Source organism: Lepidothrix coronata, unplaced genomic scaffold, assembly GCF_001604755.1.
Source record: "Lepidothrix coronata isolate B3197 unplaced genomic scaffold, Lepidothrix_coronata-1.0 Scaffold64, whole genome shotgun sequence".
Classification (NCBI taxonomy): Eukaryota; Metazoa; Chordata; class Aves; order Passeriformes; family Pipridae; genus Lepidothrix; species Lepidothrix coronata.
The window spans coordinates 2,272,636-2,290,047 of NW_016690244.1; the positions used below are offsets into that span (position 1 = coordinate 2,272,636).

At 37.3% G+C, this 17,412-nt stretch overlaps 1 protein-coding gene across 5 annotated transcripts in view; it reads left to right on the plus strand.

Annotated features, from left to right (window-relative positions):
* Positions 1 to 16,621, plus strand: part of RBMS3 (RNA binding motif single stranded interacting protein 3) — a 711,089-nt gene extending 694,468 nt beyond the window's left edge. For 3 of the 5 annotated variants that reach the window (XM_017817961.1, XM_017817958.1, XM_017817962.1), the window contains 2 exons: positions 3,807 to 3,887; positions 6,557 to 6,688. In XM_017817961.1, the coding sequence (XP_017673450.1) occupies positions 3,807 to 3,887; positions 6,557 to 6,688 (213 nt within the window). Of the gene's footprint in view, positions 1 to 3,806; positions 3,888 to 6,556; positions 6,689 to 10,507 lie in introns of those variants that run through there. The other 2 variants (XM_017817959.1, XM_017817960.1) reach the window with 1 other exon arrangement.
* Positions 16,622 to 17,412: the final 791 nt, after the last annotated feature.

Consider the following 17,412-nt stretch of genomic DNA (forward strand, 5'->3'; position numbering starts at 1 on the left):
TTTCACACGTATGTGTGGATAAAGAACTGTGGTGAGTGTGGTTCATGGAGAAAATAAATCTCAGTGATGGTCTTCTGACATAGATGTCTTCTTTGTTTGCCATCTGCTTACTTCCAAGTTACACGAGTTTGTTGAGGTAGATGGGAAGCCATATGGAAACTATGTACATCTACAAGAACTGTGATCCAAATGGAGCTGCATTACAACAGAGTCCCTCAGCTAAGCATGTCTTTAGACCAGAATTTTCATCCTGGGTGGTCTTAAGCTGAGTAGATATAAAATGTTTAACTTTTCTTTAAATCTCATAATTCTTTCTGAAGCTCTTTTCCACCTCCCAACATGGTGCCACTCGCTCCAACACATCCAGAGCACACTATTTTATAGAATAACTAGGTAAAGTATCTGGGCGACCCAGGGAGAGACACAGATTTCAGTGGGCTCAGTGTGTCTGGGTATGGAAGATACTGAACAGCAGTGTTCAGGAAGCTTTCTGCTAAACAACCAACAGTGAATATTCATGACAAGGAATTCAACTCTTGCATTATCCAAACCCGATGATGTAAGTATCAACACTGACATTGTGCCTTAGGACTATGTAATCTTTATTTATCCTGTGAGATCATAGAATTAGGATTATGTAGTTCACAAAGAAAAGAAATACGAGTAAACTTGATTGAGCTAATGTCAGTTATCACAAAAAAAATGTTTCCTCTTTCATTATAGAAACTAAACTAAAGCAGCTTCTCAGCGCTAGGCTTCCGGTGATAAAAACAGATGCAGCAGGGCAGACACTCCCAAATTCATATGGTCTCAGAGGGGACTCCCTCTACTGCATGTGAGGGGTACTAAAGACCAATTGTGTGTCTCTGAGAACTAAGCCGTAGTTTTCCTTTATAGCTTGGTAAAGATTTTTAGAGAAGCCTCAATGGATCCTTAAGTGAGACCCTGGAGACTGAGAATCAGTTCCAAGCCCCACTAACATGTTTAATTGTTGACCCAATTACTCTTTCTTGAAATGATGAGGGTATCTTTATAGTCATAAAGATAAAGAAGGTAAATATGTTTGGACATTCCACCAAAGGGCACAATATGTGTAATACAGACCACTGCTGCTGTGTGGTCAAGGGCCACAGTTGTTAAGCAGAAATACTCTGTAGGAATGAGCCTTGGCTAACTTTTACTAGGATCAGATTCTTTACCACAAATACTGTATGCCATTGGTGGAACTAATTTGGCCCGAAACATATTTTTTTAATTATAGAACTCTGAAGGATTTATACAAAAAATTGAACCACCATTAAAGCAGACAAGCAGAATGTTATGTACAGGGGAGAAGTCACTTTCCTACAGTTCTTCAGGAGGGAGTCTGGCAAGCAACTAGATGGCTTTGGTCTCCAGAACTTTAAATCACTTGCTATTTGTTTGAATTCAGTTAAAATTCCTGCAAAAAATTAAACTGGGAGAGTGTGGGGACGTGTGAGTGTCTGGAAAGCAGAGTTTGGCCAGAGCCACCAGTGACACTCAAGTCAGCAGTGCAGTTTTCCCTAGAGATTGTCTAGCAGTGAAGGAAGCTACATGAAGTAGTCTGGCAAGTAAGATCAGGATCTACCTCAAGAGGAAAAAAATAACAATAGAGTAAGAAACTGCACAAGTACTGAGAGCAGTGTTTTCAGAGTCAGCAAAGACATCAGTTAATTCTCAGACAGTTTCAATTGCTGTGCTGCAGAACTCAGTGCCAAAGGATTTTGCAAGAAGTGGACTGGTGTGAATTAAAAAGCAGTTGAATAATTTGATATTTGTGTATTAAAACTTGTTTGGGTTTGTGTGTGAGATAAGAGAATGGCAGACAATGGCATCTTATGAGTCTGAGCATCGATCTTCTGCTAGGTTCAACTCAGAGGAAGTCCAAATTGAATGAGGGCACTTCATTATTTAAATTAACACTTTTAATTAAAATCTATGTATATTTGTCCGAGTGAAGCTAGCCTGCACAGATCTTTAAAACCCTTACAGGTCTTTGCAGAACTGTAAGAATGAGTGCTTCAGGTTACTGTTAAATATTGAGACATTTAGAACAATGCTACACAGCAGATGTCTTCCCAACATGTGACGGCAACATTACAAAGCAGAATGAATGGAGCGGAAGCAGCCCTGGAACACCCTGCTGTAACATTCTCATTAGCTCTTAATCTGTAAGGCAGGAGAATAACCCAACTGTACTGAGTACAATAGGATAGTTGGCCTAATGTTTTTGGTGGGTTAGCCTTCATATAAAACACTATTGAATTCAATACTCTTTCTGAAGGACAATTTAAAAATCTGAAGAAAAACATGGCCTGATACAGGCACACAGACACTGGAGACACTCCCATCACTTTGCTCAAGTTATGGAAAACACTGTGAAATCTGGCAAAATATTGTAATGGTTTTCAACACCATATGCTGCTCATATTGCAAGTATAAATTCTATGTCATGTATGATCCTCGCTGATTTTTTTTAATAGAAAACAATTTCACTTAAATAATTTTTATTTTTTTTCTACTTGAAAGAAGACTTCAGGACTTAGCTGTGAGATTCTTAAATATGCTGTTGTCATTCCCTAAGGCCTTTCCCTAGCATTGCTGCAGTCTGCACCCCACCTTGCAATTTCATAGTGCATGTTTGTGACAGGCATATCAAACCATCCAGTTAGTTTAGAATTGAGGTGATAGAGTGCTTTAAATGTAAATTTTACTACAAACAGCGAAATAAAATCTAGCAAGCACTTCCTAGCTCTGCCAGGAAGCAAAGCTATATTTAACTCATTTTAAAATTCATCTAATACATTCTGGGCTGATTCAGATCTTTGGTGTGTCTTTGAAGATAACATGTAGTGGAAGTGTCATGCAGTCATTTGGGGGATTGGGCTCATTCTGAGATTCTTGTCGGTGAAGACATGTAGATAGGACTGGATTGTAGAAAGAACAGTACATATAGATCTGAGGACTTAATATTGATTCTTTATTTGAAAATTTGAACAATCGCTGTTGTATTCAGTTCAAGAGCTTTTTAAGAAGTGCTGTATATAAAAAGATTAGTGTCATGCCAATGACAAAATTCACACGCATACATGAATTTTAAAAAGGATTGTCAGGTAGTACTTGGGAGAGAGTATTTCAGAGAAGCTAATACAAAGTGTTATATGATAATTTGCAGAAGTTTCAAAATGCATAGAAAGGATCCCTGGATATTAAGAACAAGCTGTAAGAATTTAGCTAAAATATCTGTGTACAAAAGGAGAAACTCCAGATAGATCTTCCTCCTTTGTTTCTCCTGACTTAAACGTCACCTTCCTGAAGCTTTGTATCCCTGTTAACTCAACTGCTGTTACTGATAGAATTAAATATAGACTGGAATAAACCTCTCAAATTTCATGCTTCATATTTTGTAGGTGTCATTAGGTAAGGTCAATTAGACTCCAAAAAATTGTTTAGATATGACTGCTGTCATGTCTCCGCTGGGTTTTTTGTAAGTACAAATAGTAGTCTCTTAGTTTTAGAGAACCTGTGAACAATCTAACTCCATCAGTAAGATGTTTACTATTGCCTATATTCAGATATGACCTGGCTTTGAAGTTCAAGATTATGGTTTTTAGTAGCTGTAAGTCCTGCCATTGCCTAAAATCCTTAATTAAAAGAAATAACATGCTATACACTAACTAAAAAACTCATAAATGGAAATGGAAACAGTATCATGCTTCTAACATATGGTTTAATGCATCTTGATTGTGGTTTTCTATTGTTCATGTGCTTTTGATTTGTTCTAGTACATGACTGCTGCTGCACCTATGCAAGGGACCTACATTCCCCAGTATACTCCTGTGCCTCCAACAGCTGTCCCTATTGAAGTAAGTTTATCTCCATCCATGAAAGTAGAGTGAAGGGGTAGCAGAACTTTTATGTATTATTCCTTCTTGCACCTATGCTTTGAAAGGGGCCTAAAGTTTCTTTATGGAGGTGGCTGGAAGCTCCCAGCTTTTAAAATTAGGACTGTACGTTTCTTCCTCTTTTGTTTTCTTTCTTTTCTTTTCCTTTCCTTCTCTTTTCTAGCCCCTCTTTTTATTTTATTTTTTTTTAATTATTTGCAAGGGCTCTTGTTTTGCATTTGTTTTGTTGTACAGCAGGACGTGGAGTAAAACATCAGTGATTATGACTATTTTTTCCCCATGTACTTGGGAGGGAGATGGGAAGAGACAGGAAAACAAACCCAGCAGGCAAACCACGAAACCAAAAGAGATTTCAAGAAGAGAAGATTGCAAGAGGGTTTGATGCGGTCCTTAGCAAGCATAGGTAATTGCTGAAACATTTAGCCACCAGAAAAAGTGATTGAGCAATGGAAACCTTCCTCTTGTATATACAGACGTGGAGGATGCTGCACTGACTGAGTGCTTTTCATCCTTGAGGAAGGATTCGCTCCCTCCCTCCTTGGGGCTGAGTCATGCTGATGACAGTCTAATGAGTAAGTATTTACTCAACCCTGTAGACCACAAGCTGCCGGGAGAGCGTCAGCTTGGCCTCCACTTCTGTGAATCTTCATAAGGGCAGCTGAGCACAGCAAGAGGAGGGAACCTTGGCATCCTCTTCCCTGTGTGCTTCTCTTTGGCACTACCCTCTTTTATTAACAGCTTCTGCCCTACTCTGGGTTAAGGCAAGGAGTGCCAGGGTCTCTGTGCTTCTGTCTTCGAGTGTGTGGACTCTGGATTTTGTGCTATTACTACTCTGTGCTGTGAGGATACTGAGTTAGTGGTACTGCTGACATGGTTCCACCAGCAGTCAAGTGGGCTTATCCTGTTTTCTCCTAGTTCTTTGCAATTATTCTCTAATAATGTCCCACAGGAAAGGCTACTACTGTTGTGTCATACTGATCTGATCATGTTTCAGTCTTTTTTGCCTCAATATAATTTTGCCCTGAGCCTCTTTTGTTTATAAATGCACCATGGGCACCTCTTTTCAAATGATATTCTTAAGTATTAAACTGGGCAGATGCAAATATGAATTAAAAGGAGATGGTGGGATGAAGAGTGGTTCATACAACAGTATTGGCTGCACACCATGCTGACCTATGCAAACGAGAGTTTAAATTAATTCTTCCTGAGCTCTCCTCCCCATCACCTGCTGGTATATTCGTGCCTTCTAAAGTAACATGGTGTGGTAACTATCTACTGTAACAATCCAAATATTATCTGAATATATACCCTGTTTTGCACTGAGCCAGTGATGATGATTATTGTTAATGTTTATCTGTATTCATGTAGCATCATGAACCAGGACCCTACCATGCTGGATGCTGCTCAAGCAGAGACCAAAAAATACAATCTCTGCGCCAGAGAGCTTACAATCTCAAGATGAGATGGACACAAACAGAAGGATAAAGACAAGGAAGTAGACAGAAAAAGATAATACTGACAGTCTGTTAAGCAGTAGATATGAAGAATTTCTGAAAAATGAAACTGATATTTTAACAGATGTTTTAAAATAAACTACCTGTTTTTTACACAGGACTCAAATAAAAACAAAGCAAGTGCTTTGTGCTCCCTCTTCTGGCTCTGTTGTGTGCAATAGAGTAATAAAGCATGTTCCCTGAAGAGACCTGCTATTCGTGTGACCAACACACCAAGCATGAGAGTAAAAGAGAAAATGTAGCTTACTTTGAAAGGGTACAAAAAAACTTAAACCAAGTATTATACAGACTGTCTAAACAGGATAAGAAATTATGCATAATGTTAAGTTCATACATATAATCCTTTGTGTGTTTACTTAGTTACCTTTTGCAAACATATAAATAAAACAAAACTTCATTGGAGCTTTGACTTAACAGATAAATGTCTTTAGCGTAAAGCAAATTTATTTTGAAGGGAACATGCATAAAAGCAATGCGGAGAGAAGGGCAGTATTTTTCTAAGGTGGCTGAATTTCTGTTAGATGTGTAGGAAAGTGGAGAGCAGGAGGCCTAGATTCTTCCTTTATTGCATTTTAAGTCAAACAAAATAAATGTAAACTCACTGTGAATTGAGGTAGGTAGGTGAAAACTGGAAGAGCCATACATATGTTGTGAAAAAGACAAGAAGTAAAACCCAGAATCTACCAAAGTCAGAAGTTTTGCCTCTGGCTTTGAATGGACAGGGAACTGCCCTCAAATGAGGTAGGTAGGTGAAAACTGGAAGAGCCATACATATGTTGTGAAAAAGACAAGAAGTAAAACCCAGAATCTACCAAAGTCAGAAGTTTTGCCTCTGGCTTTGAATGGACAGGGAACTGCCCTCAAAGGTGGAGGTGTTTTCCACTGCAGCCTGTGAGAGCAAAGTACTACTGGTATGCTGAGAAAGCTTTTTGTTACTGAATTAGTTCTATAAAACTAATGATGGAGTTTGTTGTGTTAGCATGTGGTTCTGCTACCTCAAACTCTCTCATTCTCTAGAGGAATACAGGAATGGTGAGCTGACGCTGAGCTGTTTTGCATAATTTACTGCAGTGAGTACAATTACTAAGTTTTTCATGTCCTCATTTGATTCCCTAGGGTGTTGTTGCTGATACTTCTCCACAGACAGTAGCATCTTCATCACAGGAAGCCAGTGGTCAACAGCAACAGATGACAGTGGAAACATCCAGTGAACATGCGCCTGCATATTCTTACCAACAGTCCAAGTAAGTACCCATACACTTTGTAGCCAAAAGGTTTTGATTCTTGATTATAGCAGGCCAAATTCGACTCCCTGTTTCAGCAATATAAATTCTGAATAGCTTCGTTAAGTTCAGACGAATTCTGGATGTACAGCAGTGTAATTAGCAAAAGGTTTTGGCTGATGGCCTCACCTTGGCAAAATGTGCTTGAGTTCCTGCCTACAATGATATGCTCTCTGACTATCTGCTGCTTTTCTGGACTCAGAAGGATCTCAACAACTGTGTTAACAATCATCACACTGGGCTAAAGCGGCATCTGGCATCAGAGGTTAAAAAGGGCTTAAATTTGCAATGGTGAAAATATTGGCACAGAACACATTGGCACATGTAAAGCTTTCTTTCTGAAAGCGTAGTTAATGAAGCAGTATAAATTACCTCAAGTTGGTATTTGTGATTGTGCAAAATTGGTGCCTTGCAGACATTGAGTGGGCAGGAACTGGAAATGGAAGAAGAATGGGTAGGAAAGAGGTGGGGAGAAGCACTGCTTAGTCTGTCTCCATTTCTCTGCTCCTTTTGTTTACTTCCCACAGAATACCTTGGAAAGTTCAAAATTTATACACTGACAGCTGGATTTAGAACTCTTAAAAAGAGTTCCCTTCATCTTCAGAATAATCCTCAAACACAGTTTTTCTTTGCTAGAGTAAAACCAGTACTCACGAAGGGAAGGTTACTTAGTGACAGGATACTCACTGGGACTGATCATTGTTGGACAGATTCTAGGAAGAGGCACAAATGGAGTCCTTTATTAATACATGTATATTGAACACCAACGTCAGTGTGAAAAGAGAATTACACATTTTATCTTGGGCAAGAAAGACAAATAGCCAGACAAGAAATATGTTAGATATGTCAGTCAATGCATCATGACTCGGTACTTATAGAGGCATCAGATATGAGCTGGTATAGGAAAGATTAGAATTATACCAGTCTGTCAGTTACTTTACTTCATTTTTGAGCTCTGGAAGTGCAAGATACATTTATTTGTCTACCATATGAGTAGCAAATGGTTTCAGATCACACACACTCCCTTTTTGACCACCATAAAACAGAAGACTGCTATTTCTTTTGTCATGCCCATATCTGTCTGTATGTACATATTACAAAAGCAATCAAATCACAAGCTTTTTGTTGATGTACCTAATTGGAGACACACTCTGCCCATGTGTATCTTTCTAGCCAACAGTCTCTCTAGCACCTGTAAATAAATGATTGCAAAATACTTACAGAATACAATGAGCAAAGAGAGAAATATATGTTTGTATCATCCTATTGGCTTGCTTTGATGACTATGTTCCGTAGCGTTTGGATCTGGCCATTTCTGTGTCTCTGTTCCCTTTTGCTTAAGCCTTAAAGCAGAAGGACTTAGTTTTAGAAGGCCTCATAAGGTAGCTGTAAGCAGCAGATTCTGGCATTTTTCCGCATAAGAGGAAACTGCATTGCAATTCTTTATTGAAATGGGTGCTGTGTTTCTTGCCAGTGTGGTGAATTTCCTGAGAATGAGATCCCTCATCTTTCCTTGTCATCTACAGCCTTTTTGCAATGATGGATATACTTCTAATGGCACTTGCATTTATATTCAGGGAAATGTCTTCCTTTTTTAATCACACAGTCAGCTCCACTACAGATTTTTTTATTATACTTATTTCAGTATTTTTTTAATGAAATGGGCCTTCTATTTATGTCTGCCAGTTGCAGGCATAAATGCAGTGTGGGAAGCTGTAGAAACAAGCAAAATACACACAATATACACAAGATAACTTCTGACAAAAATATTTCAGTAACCTGTAATATAAAACCTAGTGAAGTTGTTTTATAATTAAAATATAATTTTGTCACTTAGCTTTTTGAAGGGCACATTTATTAATAACAAACATCATGCCCAATGTACAACAGCACTTATCAAAGCAAGATAAGAGAAGATAATTAGCATGACTGGACAATGATTTTGTTAGATAAAGGCAAAGGAAAAGGTGAACAATATAAAATTATTTCATAGGATCTGATCAGACAGGAGAAAAGTTATAACAGCATATTTCCTTGTATTTATTTTCTTTGCAACAATCATGAAATTGCAGGCAACGAAGGAGAGACAATGTACTAAGAATGAACTGGGTGGTATAAGGACTCTGTACTCTCTTTGTAAGTAGAAATAAACCACGAAACTTAAAAGTTAAGTTCCACTTTTTTAATCAGCATACATGTTCTTTTATTTAATATGCTGAGTTCTGTACTTGAGGATCCCACCCAAAGATGTTCAGAAATGATAACTTCATGTTGAAAACCTGGCTAACTATTGTGTAGGTAGAATAGGCCTTGATTTCTGAGCAGAGGAATCTACTTTATGAGGAAATCACCTTAATTGTTTTAGACCTTACTCCTTTTTTTGCCTTGTAAATATTTAATTTTGCACATAAAAGTGTGAAACCAATGAAATGGAGATCAATGGATATCCTTGCCCGAGAAAAGTATGCACTCTTACCTCCAAGCAAAAGTCTGCTGGACAACCTGCTCTGATTTTAAATATGGAAAGAATTATGTTTTTCTGGAGCCTTTTGTGGGCAAAATCAATGCCAGGTTAGATTAGAGAGCATGTGCTGTGACCCTTTGGTGACACCAGCCACTCTACCCAGAGCGGCAGAAAAACCTCAGAAGGTGAGCATCCAACTTGAATACTCCTACCGGAAATTATGCATAGAAAACCTGAAGAAAATAGTTAATTGTTGCATTCCACATAGATCTGTTGTTAACATTCAAAGTATTATTTTTCAGGCATCATGCAAGGAAAAAATCCGTTGGTAAATTTAAAATTTAAAATTGTAGTTTTAGGTTTGCCATCCCAGACAAAAAGTTCTGTGGCAAATGTTAGATCATCAACATTTTTCACAATTTAACTCATAATTTAAAAACTAATTTTAAACTACAAGGGCAAATGTGTTAATGCATGCAAAAGGAAAGATACTAGATTTTCTTTCGTTGAGCTTTGGTCAGAAAAGGATTTTTTTCCATGTAAGTTTTGAGGACTGTAGGAAAAACAACAGCTGATCCTTACTGATAGCCCTAGACATGGAACAGCATTTATACGTAGGTTCTACATCTCCCCAAAGATCTCACGGTCTTGTTAAGATAAGTTTGATGTGACATATCTTTAAATGACATGAAACCTCAAAAACAGAAAATGAGAGTTATCTTCCGTAAGAAAAAGGTCTATAGTTTTGCTTATTCCCTGTGCTAAATTTAGAAAGATTTAAAACTGTATGATCAAAAAATATATTTTTCTAATTCATATTATCTTGAATGTTTCTACTAAGTTAGCCATAACTGGCTCATTAAGCAGACTGCTCCACAGTCTAATTGTTCTTGCCATCAGAAAATGTGTTCTTTCTAGCAAATTGGATGTATCCTTTTATTGTAATTTTATCCTTCATTTCATTATTAGTATCCAAAATAAATAGCAGCACTAATTATTATGAAAATATTCACCCTCTTATTGAATTACTTTTGAAAGATTTACATGTATTCATTTCATTTCAGTATAGTTAGTCTGCCTATTAAGCATAGCATTAACAAGAATAAATTCATCTGCTTAGAATGTGTTAATGTCCCCAAAGCAGGAATTCCCTATTTTTGCCTGACTATTTTCAGCTTATTGGTGGTATCATATTTAAACAGCTGCGAAGTTAGTTTAGCTTGGATTACTTTTAAAGTGAATTGGGTGGAAAAAAAGGAGAGAAGCCTATTTCAAAGTTATTTTGACTTAATGACCACTTTAATTCAATTGTTTTTACAGACAATAAACAGGACTGAAGATTGTCGGTCTGAAATCTTTGCCTTGAATGGAGAAACTTCACTGAACAAGAAGTTGGCTTCCAGTTTGCACAGGCGTCAAATGAATGCTTTTTTTTTCTACCTTTCCCAATGAAAACAAAACAGTGTTTTTATGTGCTGTGCAAATGGTTCTGTCATGTAGTCTGACAATTTTATTTTTGCTATATTTTTTTTTTCAACTAAAGGAAAAAACCCAGAGGAAAAATGCTGGGTTGACATTTCATCTGGACGAACATTTGAATTCAGAATTTACCTGGAGGTGTAGCTAGATTTTTTTTTTTTTTTAAAACAGAAAAACTGATGATGTCAAGAGGGAGCAAGTTGCGATGAAAACCAATTGTCTTCCTCAAAAATTAAGCTACTCTTTTTCTCTCATTTTCTTTTTCTTCTTGTTTTAAATCTAGAGTGTTTTTTGGTTTTTTGTTTTTTGGGTTTTTTTAAAGAAATGTTTAGGTAAGGTTTATCTTGAATCTTAATTGCCTTAATTTTAAGGACGTCAAAGGCTCTCAAGGCAAGCTGTCAACGTCTTGTTAGAAAACCCGAGAATGAATTGAAACTGCTCACACCGGTGCTGGTGCAGAAGTTTAATAGACTGAGTTTTTGGGGTGAACAAAAAATAAACTGTACAGTTTAAAAGAAAATGATTTTCTTCTTTTGAAGAAAAGTTGATGATAAAGGAACTGTGGCAACTGAAAGGATTGGAAAAATGCTGGGACTTTTATGAACTTTGTCTTAATTGTTGACAGAAAAAAAAATTCTAGAAGGCTAAAGCATTTTACAGTAAAGTTATTGAATTGAGAAAAAAACTTGCTGCATTATAGAGAATGCAGGGTTTTTTTCTTGCAGAATGCAGATTTTTTTATTTACAAAGCGTGATCGCTAGCAAAAGCATTAGTGCTTTTTATCTGCAGTCTTTTTTATGAGCTTTAAGAAGTTTTTAGTCTGCTTTGCTTGTCACATTGCAAAAACCTAGCTTAAGAGCATTAAAAAAAACTTAAGTAGATAGGAGCTTATGGTCAAAAAAAGTGCAAAAAAAGCAATAGATAGAAGAAATTGTTGACAATTTCTGTAGTCTTTCCTAGTTGTGAACAAATGCAGCCTATGGATGGCCTATTTTATACCAAAGATGAAGTGACACCCTAACGCAGTCCAGAAGATAGAGGTTTTTTTCTTTTTTTATCTTTATTTGACCTACATGGCCGGACCAGTTCTTACTTTCTCGTTTGTTTAAACTATCTTCCACTGGTGTTTTACATACTGCATATGTTTATAGTGGAAATTTCAGAGTAGTTGGTATTAGAAGCTTTTTGATGATGTGCTTTGGAGACTATCCCAAAGCAAGGGGATTGGGTTACCAACTAATCTGTCCAGGCGGGCTTTAATTTTGATGAGGTTTTATCTTTAATTGCCTGATCTTTGGTATTTCTACTGAAACAACAGTCTTCCTTCTGAATTCCGACATACCGCAGATTCATTTCTTCACCTCAGTCTTTGTCATCGTCCAGCATGCATAGCCACCTTAATTCTGCATTTATTTTTCAGTGTTGTATTTGAGTTGCCAGGTAGATGCAGGAGAAAGCAAACTTGATCTTTCTTCTCATTTTAGCTCTCCCATACAAGCAGACATTTTGAAAACGACGTAGTATTGTCATGCAGGCAAGAAGTTAAAAATTATTCTTCTCTGCTATGATTTCTGTTGTCTTAATATGTTGGCTGACAATCACTAATTAGTATGATTAGGCCTAAAAACAAAAAAAAAGACACTAAATTTAATCCACCAAAACCTGTTTTACGAATGACTGTTATTTTCCGTAGAGTAATCTTGATTATGGTCCTTAGTTTCTCCAAACAAACAAATGGAAAAGGTGAGAAGCAAGTCAAAAGATGATTTTTTTCCTTAAGGAGGCAGAAGAGAAGCAGCATTTCAGTATATACATACATGCACACATATCTATGTGTCAAAATTAAACCAAACATTTTTAAACTTTCCTCCATCCAGAAGAGAGGGGAGGGTTCATCACATTTCTTGTGGTGGATTAGACACAGGGTATCCATTAAAAATAATGAAATTAAAACATATGTATTGGATCAATCTGATTCAGCTGCCCAATCCTAAAAAGAGGTCTGTGTTTCCCTAACCTGAATTTTTTGGGGAAAAGAACACAATTATTTTTTTAAATTGATAAAACAAGATCGTATTTTTTAACATAGTGGGAGGGGGGAGGGGATTTCCCAAATAAATGCTGCTAGATATGCAACATAGAAAAGAGAGAAATGGGAGTTCAGCATAGGAAGAGGGCCTGATTTTCAGAAGTAGTAAAACTGCTTTCTCCAGAGTAGTAGTTGATATTCGGCACTTCTGAAAACCAGATGATGCCAAAGTAAAACAACAACATCATCCACAACATGTTTTCAATTCAGAAAAAAAAAACCCTCTCTTTCCGTTTCATATGCTGTCTCATTACTTGTTGCTTTTTGAGAGTGGCACTTGAATTTTGTCCTTGGATAAAGGTTCCCTCTTTCTTTGGAGGGCATAGGAGGGAAAAAATCGATCTAGCCTTATTTTCTTCCTTTCTACACGTACTCTCTTTCTGTCTCTCTCCGAGTTATTTGTACAAGTGGAGATAATCCCCGGCACAAGTCAGTTATATATGAAATAAACACATTTATTTCTGTGTTAGTTCTAATGTGACACAAAAAAAGTCTCATTTACTATCAACAATGAGGCTACAAGGTAGCTACCATGTGGCTGATGAATATGCTGAGGTACCTTCTTGTTTCTATTCAAAACTCTGCTGCTTTATTTATACATTCAGAAACATTTTTCTTATTTTTTTCAGTGAAGTTAAACAATCTCAGTGTTTTTTATTAAGCCAGACAGGTAACATGATATCATAGTGCCTGTCACTTTTAAAGTGTTTCAAGTGCATTCTGTATTAGAATTGTTCCCCTTTTTTTCCATGCTATAATGTTCAATGGTGTTTGAAATCAAAAGAAACAAGCAAAGAAGCAGAGGAAGAAGAAGAGGAAAGAAAATGGATCCCTTAAATGCAATTCATCTTGTTACTAATCCCAAAAAAAACCAATGAACTGGTCTGAAAGTCTATGAATTATAAACACTGTGAGCCTTGAGTATAAACAGTCATAGATCATAAGGTAAGAAAAAAGCTTATTTAGAACATACAAAATGCTCAGAAGGTGGTAACTTATTTCTAAAAGTTAAAAATGAGATAAAAGTGAACAGTGAAATAGCAACATGCTGCATGGATGTTGTCATAGGAGAGGAATATTTGGTGGCCTCTGAAATCTAGAACTGGTTTTCTTTATGTTCTGGCTAATATGATTTTTTTCAAGGTTTATTGTTATTATCTGGTAAAGGTTCTGATTTTCTTTTTTTCTTTTTTTTTTTTTTAAGACCTGAGTTTGTAAAGTCACTATCTATGTCTGTCTTGCCAACTTAGCTTTAAATATCAGGAGAGTTCCTGAAAGATTGCAGAAACAACTCTAGATGTCTAAAGCAATGGTGCCTGGCCCAGAGGTCTAGAAGTAACATCAATCCATAAGCTGAACTGCATATGTACTTTCCATCACACCTCAATTCTTGTAAATAATCAAATCTGGATGTTTGGGTTTGGTAATTTTGTTTTTACCTTATAAGTTAAACACAGAAGGGGTGTCAGAAAATTATGAATTATGGCTAGAAATTTCTGAATACCTGGGCTTGTCATTGAACATTGAGGAAAAAAAAAAAGGCATTGGAACTGAAGAGAATATTATACTTGCAGGTGCTGACCCAAGTGTAGATCAGGGCACTGAAAAATCTTACTGTTCCCACTGAGATTGCAGAGGGACTCTTCTTCCTATCTGGCTCTACTGCTGGTTTTGTAAGCACTTTTCACCTGTGACAGTCAGGCCTCAAATTGTGAATGTCCTCTTATTGCCTTCCAGTGAAACAGACTCTTGAAATGTCCTTAGCCTGTGCTAACCTGTATAGTTCTGTTTACCAAGAGACTGCCTTGGTTGTGTTGGTCAAGAAATCCACTGTAATGCAGAATGAGGCATATTTGAGAGCAACTGCATCACATTGTATCATCTTCTGCTATGGATGCATGCCCAAATGTGGAAGATAAAGGCTGGTCATTAGAGAAGTGAGGGCTTAAACTTTCAGTGGGCAATTGGGCTGTAGCATTCGAATGGATTTTTACACAAGTAAAAATCAAATGAAGGGTATTATTTATGTATGTATGTGTACCAAAACTCAGCAAATTTGAGGAAGCCTGCATTGTAATAAAGTTTATTTTTAATATGTCATAGTATTTGGATCTATATTATGTTGTTTATGGTACTGAAGGATGGGACTGATACTAAGTGTTTAACAAATTGCCACGCTTCATGATTTTAAGCTTGATGGTGCTCCTCATGCCACTTCATTTTAATGCTGAGGTTGACATGAGCAAAACAGGTTTAGGCAGACTTGCTTAACTCCACCTATAGCAGAGTCATGCTAAAGAGTGATAATGTGCTTAAAGTAATGAATCAATCCATTTTTAGTGATGAGACCAAATGTGGTAGTTGAAGATAGTAATGTTTGATACACGCATGGTCAACATTTCCTTTCAAAACTTTATTTAACATGAAATTGGTCTGGATATAAACGAAGTGCCCTAGGGTAAGGGATTTTCCTGGTCTTTCTCGGTAGCCCACATGAACTAAGAAAACAGTCACGGTGTGATGGAAATGCAAAACAGAAAACAACAAAAATGCTGAAGTTTGATGCATTAGTCTATTCTGTTTAATGACAATTGACTCTAGTAACAAAGACTCCTTTCATTTCTAATGCACATACACTCAGTCATGCACACACACTTTCTCAGAAGGAGGGCTGAGTGAGCAGCAGACTTCTCCCCTTCAGTGGAGCAGATTTCTAGAATCTCAGAAGCAGCAAAGATGCAGTGTAAGGAGAGTTATTTTCTTCTCAAAAAGAGCACCAACTTTTTCTATATTGCTCCTGTCCCCCAGATAGGCTAGAGCGCTGTATGTACCCCAGAGATTTATTCACCTTTGTGCCTCAAAGCAGGCAGAAGAGACCCTTTCTTCTCCCCTTTATTAACATGATCTTTGTTAATATTGAACAGAAAATTATGAGAGTAAAGCTGTAAAAGAAATGAATCCCAGTGTTGGTTCAGCTTTCCATGATAAGAAAAAATTCTTGTGTTTATTTCAGTTGTTCAGTTCAGTTGTTAATTCCCCAACAGTGACAGCTGAGTTCCTTTACCTTAATAAAAATGCATAATGAAGTGAAAAATGTCAGCCTTTGACAGGTTCACAAATCCATTTTTCCTTGCAGGTCGAAAGCCTGCAAGGTGTAAGCACCTTCCAAGATCTGGATCTGTTGTCCTTAAGAGAGTATCTGCCCAACGTTAATTTTTCTGCCTTTAAGTGTCTTTCTCTTGGATAATAATTTTATGAATTTGGTGAAATTTACAGTCAGTTATATTTTTAAAAGCCCAAAAATACAGCCTAGAGAAGAGAACATGATGTTTATGTAATTAAAGTATTATTAAATATGCTGTATTACAGAGTGGAAGAAAATTCTACTATCTTTTAGAGGCAAAACAATTTTATGTAAAACCAGGAAGTGAACAGAATTCATTTAGTAATTTTTAGTTGTTCTGCTTTTTAAAGGAGAATGAACAGATTCTATCTGTATGAAAAATCAAAGCAGCTTTGAAAGCAGATGAACTTCCTATCAAGAAAACATGCATCACAAAAATGGGGCAGAGGTTCTTTAAAGCCCTTACAGACCTCACTGTAGCCAAAATATAGAACACAGAACCTCTGCGATACATTAAATTATGAATCTTATTTATATGGGCATCTGTGTGCTGATGTCTCAGAATGTCTTTGAAAGATCTGTACTGCTATGATTTTTTTTTTTATGTTTTCCATTTGTAACACAATCCTAAATAGCTGCCATTTTCCCACTCCTGGGGCTTTCTGTAGATCAGTGGATGTTAGGTTTAAACTTCTGTTTTCTTTGATGAAGCTTTCAATAAAAAAATAAAGAAAGAAAAGAGCTGGGTGACTCTGTGTTCTTGTGACACCTTTCTGCAGAGGCTTCCCAAGGCTGTGGCTCTGTGCTGAGAACAGAGGGAGCAGAAAGGCTTTGCGGCAAAGTCCTCTGCCTCTGTATCTTCACCAAATGGAAGGAAAGAATCAGAGAGACAAGTAAGCTCTGTTGGCCCATCAGCAGCACAACCACCCATGTGCTTCGAGGTGAAACGCAGGAGAAAGTTTTTCTCACACCAAGACTGAATATTTAATGCTGATGGGTATGTGTTGTCCAGGCTCTCAGCAGTGCACCTGCTAAAAGAACATTGCCTCTGGTTCTGAGGCTTATTTTAAAGAGTGACTTCAGGACAAAATTTGCCACATGGAAGACAGAAAATCTTTATTTACGGAATAAGTACAGCCTAAGCAGTGGTAGTGCAAGCCATACTTCATCTTGAAAGGAAACTGGAAAGTAAATTGCCTTCTCAGCCATATCTCACAGGGAACAAGAAAGCTATTTGGCGCATTCCCCATGGCTGCTTCCCTCAGTGGCTCTCTTGTTGCCATGTGCATTTCTTCCCATGAAAACTGTTTCTCTGGCAAAGGCAAGGGTGGGATGAAAGGGTCCAGTAACTCTCCTCCCCGGCTAAGAGCTTTATTCACAGGTTGGAAATCACTGGGTGCTCCTTTTTTACCTACCAGGGAAGTGCCTGTCTCTTTCAGCCCTAAACGTTTTGTGTGGTTGCCTGCACACTTTCCTTTTCCTTCTCTTTGCCCAGTGAAATATGCATCGGTGAGCTTCTAACTCCCGTTCAG